This window comes from Propithecus coquereli, unplaced genomic scaffold (genome assembly GCF_000956105.1).
Source record: "Propithecus coquereli isolate 6110/MARCELLA unplaced genomic scaffold, Pcoq_1.0 Scaffold831, whole genome shotgun sequence".
NCBI lineage: Eukaryota > Metazoa > Chordata > Mammalia > Primates > Indriidae > Propithecus > Propithecus coquereli.
This window is the reverse complement of record NW_012154519.1, coordinates 164,549-171,344: the sequence shown is the minus strand read 5'-3', so window position 1 is coordinate 171,344 and position 6,796 is coordinate 164,549. Positions and strand designations below refer to the sequence as shown.

The following is a 6,796-nucleotide window of genomic DNA, read 5'->3' as shown; positions in this document are numbered from 1 at the left end:
GTGCTGCTGTTGTGGATGGAGACGGTGATTGCAGTGATGATGTCCTTGGTCTTGTTACTGTAGAAGAAGAAGATCTGTTTCTCTGCTGCCTACTTCTTCCAGTAGAGCAGTGACTTTATCTATATAACCAAGATATTGGAAAAAACTCAAATATCAGCCTATAGCTTACTAAACATGCAAACTTTGGTAAAAGTATTCATTGGAATGTCACTCATTATTAATAACCAGACATGCTTGCTTGGTAAACACTACAACATTGCTACATTCACAACAATTTATGATTAATAAAAGAAACCAAAGTGCATGATTCCACTTTTATAAATTCTAGAAAATGAAAACTAATGTACAGTGGCATACAATGGATCAGTAGTTTCCTGCGGGAAAGGTGGGAGAAGGGAAGGGAAGAAGAAGCAGAAATTTCAGAAAAAAAATTAAGAGGAAATATTGACAAGAATTGATTTGTTCACTGTCTGACACATGGTGACGACTATGTCAACATTTATCAAGTGTTAACTTGATTATGTCTTTTTGTTGAATTACTCCCTTTACCATTGTATAATGAGCTTCTTGATCTTTCTTTACTATGGCTGATTTAAATACGTGGTTTAGTGTATATCATTTGTACCTTATTAAAGTCCATGCAAGTAAACAAACAGAGGTTTGGTAGGGAAAGAGTGGAGAAAACAGAGATGATGATACATGAACCAGTAGAGACTCTGCAAACCACATCTGTCTGCAGCATGCATGTCGAGGAAGACAGGTCCTCTCTATATATTTAGATAAACACTAGAAAGCAGAAAATTCACAAGTGTTCCCATCACAGGAAGGGGGTTGTGAATCGCCAAAGCACGGCAAGCTCCACCCTGGAATTGCTGCAGGAAGAAGTCAGGTCCAGTGGTGAGGAGAACAGGCCCAGAAACCCAAGCTCATTCTAACCATATTGAGCTCCTAGATGCATCACACAGAGCCTCCACACTGGTGGGTTTGCTTTTCCACGTGTAGATGGAAAAAATGTGGACATCTACAGTTGAAGGCTCATGTTCCAATGAAAATTAGACAAGCTAATGGGAATTAATTGTATTTCACAGTCCCTTCACTCCCTGCCCTCCCTCAGGTGTCCCCACCCCAGAGCTTGCTATATAGCAGGGAACATGCAAATAGGGCCCTCCCTCTGCTGATGAAAACCAGCCCAGCCCTCACCCTGCAGCTCTGGGAGAGGAGCCCCAGCCCCGGCATTCCCAGGTGTCCCCACTCAGTGATCAGGACTGAACACAGAGACTCACCATGGAGACTGGGCTCAGCTGGCTTTTCCTTGTTGCTCTGTTACAAGGTAATTCATGGAGAACTAGAGACATTGGGCGTGTGAGTGGATGTGAGTGAGAGAAACAGGGGTGTGTGTGGCAGTTTTTGACCAGGATGTGTCTGTGTTTGCAGGTGTCCAGTGTGAGGTGCAGCTGGTGGAGTCTGGGGGAGGCCTGGTCCAGCCTGGGGGGTCCCTGACACTCTCCTGTGCAGTGTCTGGATTCACTGTGAGCAGCTACGGGATGAACTGGGTCCGCCAGGCTCCAGGGAAGGGGCTGGAGTGGGTCTCGTACATTTACAGTGATGGTGGTAGCACAAACTACGCAGACGCCGTGAAGGGCCGGTTCACCACCTCTACAGACAAGAGCAAGAACACGCTGTCTCTGCAAATGAACAGTCTGAGAGCCGAGGACACGGCCGTGTACTACTGTGCGAGAGACACAGTGAGGGGACCTCAGTGTGAGCCCAGACACAAACCTCCTACGGGGGCGCGCGGGGCCACCAGGGGGCAGACAGGACACAAGAAACAGAGTCAGCCCAGGGCAGGTGCAGGTGGAGGTTAAGATCAGCTTTCCACCGAAGGTCTAAGTCTCCCTGTGCATCTTACAGATTCCCCTGGGAGCCTGTCTATATCTAAAACTCTGTGCTTTCCAATGATGTCTGTAAACTTGAACAGTTTCTTATATTAGGAGAAATCATTCTCATATGCCGCCAAAATATTTACCATTCATGGAGGCAGAAAAATGCACAGGAGTCGGGGTGCAGCTGTGGAAACCGTCTGCCCAGGATGCAAGTGTGACATCCAGGGACAGAGAAAGGGGAAGGTCAGTGGAACTTCCTAACTACACTGCAGTCCAAGCAAAGCGTAGCAAACCATTTGTGCCCCTCTGAGCCTAAGTTGCCCTTAATAGGACCACCACGTCTCCCAGCCATGACTGTCACTTAGGGGCCTGCCAGGACACGTCATCACCTGGAAGTGGCCCCCTCAGGACGTGGGTCTTTAGCACAAACCAGGGGGTGGATGGCGGAGAGTGGCAGCAGGTGCCTGGTCCTGGACCACCCGTGGGTGGAGGCAGAAAGGTAAATTCTCGGGGTGCACACACTGGTCTTAGATTTTCATAAAAGATAATACGGTTTTGCATGAGCCTGTCAGATGATGTATAAAAGCTTGTAGTCTGCAAAGAATTATAATTCCCATATTTGTCTATTTTTCCTTAAATGTCTCCTGGCTCAGTGTTTCATTCACACGAGGAATTGTTATCTGTAGTGTGACCGACTGGTTCTCACATCCAATGGTCTCTGTCCATGTGCAGAGATCTCGAGTAGTTTGGAAATTTCCAGAGACAAGCCCTCCCCTCACCCAGAGAGACAACAGAGATCTCTCAGCCCAGTCTGAGGAGGAGCCGGCCCTGCAGGCCGCAGGCTCTGCAGAGGCCCCAGCTCAGCTTTATGTAGTCAGACACTTCCCACCTGCAGGGAGCTCAGCAGCCCGACTGCAGTGGACGTGGCTCAGATCTCATTGTGGGTTCAGAATTAGGAGAATTGGATTTTATTCTGAATATTTCCCTGATACATGATCGTGCGATAATTCAATCCTTCTTCCCCTGACATTCCTTTTTCTTTCTTATATGGTCGCATGTTTGGGGAGTGTAAACTGTTGCCATATATTTGCACAAATCTAGCCTCAGAATCTACTGAATTATTATAGGAAACTCAGAGACTGAACAAAACTGGATTTTTCCTTCTTACCAAAATGTGAGTGTCTGGAAATTTCCAATTGTTGCCCAGAACCCCGTGACCACGAACTTCCCTTCTCAGTGCACAGCCTGGTGCTGAGACGAGGATTCTACCTGTGACCTGGGAACACTGAGACGACCTTGACCAATGTCAGAGCCATCACCTCTCGTTTCTTTTGTATTCTGGTGGTGTCAGTGGTAATGTTTTCTCTTTACTTTCTGATGTTGATTTGAGTTATTTCTCCTATTCTCCTAGCTAGTTGAGCTCAGTGTTTGTCATTTTTCATGTTTCAAAAGGAAGAAAAATGAGTGATTTGTTGATATTTCTAGTGTTTTAGTTCTGATGTCATTTATCTCTCTCCTTGGACTTAAAGGCTCATGAACACACTAATGAGATCTAGACTGAGCTGTTGCTCTTAACCCCATGTTCTTCCCAGACTCAGGGAAACTTGCAAGTGCGTCTCCGCAGTGGACCAGGGAGCTGATGTGGCTCCCACTGCATGACTGGGATGAGACTCTCAGCCGTGGGTGGAGCACAGGCAGGGAGGTGTGAGGTGAGGGGGCTTTGTCTCCCAGGAACACCCCTCTTCTCCTTCATCACTCTCAGATTCAGTCATGTCCATCAGGCTGGGGAATCACTTAGTTTCTCTTTGATGCAGAGATGGAGGCCCCGGAAGGAGACTTGTCAAACCTGGGTTCTGCAGATGCTCTCTTGGAGAATGAGTTTGTTTCTTCCCCTCTGTCCTGAGTCTGCCACCTTATAACTCCCCTATTCCACTGCACCCCACATGGACCCTTCATGGCCACTGCCCCACGCCCTGCAATGAGGCAGCTGCTGCTTGGGCTTCTGGAGAGCACCCCTACCCTGGTGACCTCCTGCCCTTGGGCTTGCCTCTAGTCCCTGCACAGGCCCCAGCATCACTTCCAATCCATGTGGCGCCCACATGGGTTCTGACCTTAAATCCCTCTTCACTCTCTCTTTGATTCCAAGTCATGACTTTCATTCTAACAGTCCTTCGGCATCTTACTTGAACTCATGCACAGGAAAGGGTTAACTCATCAGGCCTGGGTCGTCCAAAGCACGTGCATCGCTGAAAGAGTCCATTCTAGGAACTCACCCATAGTCCACTCCTGAGAGATGAGTTCTGATCCCTTGGCTTACTGCTCCTGGTAATAGCATTTTTACACCAACATTATTAAGGTGTGATTTACATGGAAATACTCTACAATATTTAACTTCTGGAACTGAATGAGTTTGGGTGCATGTGTACACCTAACCAACAACAGGACGTAAATATATCCATCGCCTCCTAAGGTTTCCTCCCATACCCGCTAATATTACTATGTATTTTTATCATCATTTATCTTGTTTTTATATTTCTGTGTGTGGGGGTGAATACACTGTAGTACTTGATCACACAGTGTTCATGGTGAATGCCAGTTCATGCCCCAGGGGCTGCTGTCTGAGCAGTCGAGGTCAGTTGTGCAGTTGCTGTGACACCCGGGACTGACCTCAGTGAGCAGCGCTGGCCACCAAGGCCCAGGTGAGCTTCTCTGAGGACAACCCCTCACACCTGTCATTATACATCACTGCTGGGAGAATTGAAGGTGGACAGGACACTAAGCTGGGAGAGCACACCTGGGCCCTGGCACCTGTTTTCTCAGGGAGTTAACCCCGTGCCTTTGCTGATTTTAATTCATATCATTTTGTGTAATAAACTGACCAAGAGTATAATATGTTACTCTAAGACCCGCATTTATATTGGTTATAGAGGATGAGGGTGGTCTTAGAAGACTCAATATAACTGCACCAGAGTGGATTTGCCAGAAGAATCCTGCCTGGTTGACACACAGCTAAAGCATTGCTTAGCAAAGCGAAGGACGACAAGCTTGCAGAGGGGAGGCAGGGGGGATTGAAACTCTGATGCCTGGATGCTCACAGAGTCACCTGGTGTGAGGCAGCACGTGAGCTCCAATAAGTCTTGGAGGTAAAAGCTATCAATGGATGTGTGAATATTAGATCAACACTGTAGGAGTTTATTTCCCAAATACGAAGACAATGTAGAGATAATCGAAAATAATCTAAATATACAATCTGTGTATGTACTAATAATAACTGAAATGAAAGCAAAATAGCTGCTGTCCATCCTGGCCCTGTGCACACTGAGCCAAGGCTACAAGGCTCAGATCCACCATCAAAATGAACAATTGTCCTGGAGAAAACTGCTCCGGCCCACGGTGTCAAAGAAGGTTGTCCATGTGCAGGGCAGGGGAGGGAAACATTAAAGTTCTTAATCCAGGGAGTGCATGGAAGAGCCACATCATTTTGTGAAGTGATTCATGCCATTAATTGACCTCACCAGGTTCCTGAGCAATAGTCACTAAGGGACTGCGGGGGTGATGAGCATGGCAGAGTCTCCTGGGCTTTGTGCCCACATGACGGAGGAGGCATCGTGTGCACTGTGGACGGACATCTCACAATAGGGCATTCACGGGTGGGTGCAGGTTATCCGGACACACGGCACATTGTTCCTGCTGGGATAACTGATCTGCTACAGGAGGTAACAGTCTGTTGACCTTGTAAGGTAACTTACTTCCTTTGAAGAGCAAAGCAGACTCCCCAGATGGAGAACTGATTCCACACACCCAAGTCCTGCTGACGTGGCTTTATGGAGTTGGCGTCGTGATCATGGGTTACGCACCTTGCCGAGGCCACAGGAGACGGCTGGGACACAGGGAAGCCCTTTTGGTTCTGCATTCCAGTTGCCCCTACTGTGCAAGGTCGGGAACCACCTTAGAAGCTGCATAGGTTTCTCTTACCCTCACAGTTCCCTTTGGGCCTCAGAGATACTAAGGACGGGAGGTGGATACAAAGGAGAATGGAAGAGATGCAGGGGAGAAGGAAGGGACTCATCCCAGCAAGGTGGGCGAATTTACATGGTTACTAAGGAAAGAGGTGGCTGAAGAGGACAGTGGTGGGTCAACAGAAATGTATAAAGCAGAACCACGAGATGCTGGGTGGAGCAATGGTCTGTCGACGTTCAGAAACCCTCAGCACATATTGCCTGTTCATCGTTGTCTGCAGGAATGTGAAAATGCAGGAGACAAAATGACTTCAGCAACTTGCCCTGAATGCCATCGTGCCGGTCTGGCAAATCAGCAAGGTGAGGGTGGTCGGAGGGCTGGAACAATTGTCCTCATCCGCAGCTGGGTGCCCAGACCTCGATCACACTCATGTGCAAAGTGCCAGTTGGTGAAGAAGAGTGATAGTTCTTGTTCTGTGGCATTTATGCATGAACTCCTCACTTCACAGTCTTTCCAGGCTGCATTCTATAGGTTTTCTGGTTTTTTTCCCATATGTGACTCCATTTAGATTCTGACAACCTCCTCCACAGGGTCACAGAGAAGTGGGGGAGACATGGAGCCCCAATCAGAGTCCTGCGGGCACCTGGACCACAGTGTGTGGGGAGGTCGGGGGGATTATTGGGACCTTTTCCTGCCCCTCCCAGGAGGTTCAGTTCAGCCCCTGCTGCCCCCGTGCTGCTGGGCTATGAACCTGGGAGTCTCCCTTGCGGGGCAGGGCAGGACAGATGCAAACTCGACTGGGGAACATCCCGTCTAAACCCACTGCACAGTGGGTCTCCCTCAGCACCCAGCTGGGGTCCTCTGCCAGTTTCAGGTTTGCTGTTGGTCACATAACTTCCATTATCTGAAATATTAAATAAAATGTGCTAATCTACAGCTTCAGCAGTCGTGCG

General features: G+C 48.2%; 1 gene segment (V, D, J or C); it reads left to right on the top strand.

Moving 5' to 3' along the window:
• Positions 1-1,205: 1,205 nt before the first annotated feature.
• On the top strand, positions 1,206-1,865 carry LOC105825928. The segment is given in 2 exon segments: positions 1,206-1,330; positions 1,435-1,865. Coding segments are annotated over 2 exon segments (477 nt in total).
• The last annotated feature ends 4,931 nt before the right edge of the window (positions 1,866-6,796 follow it).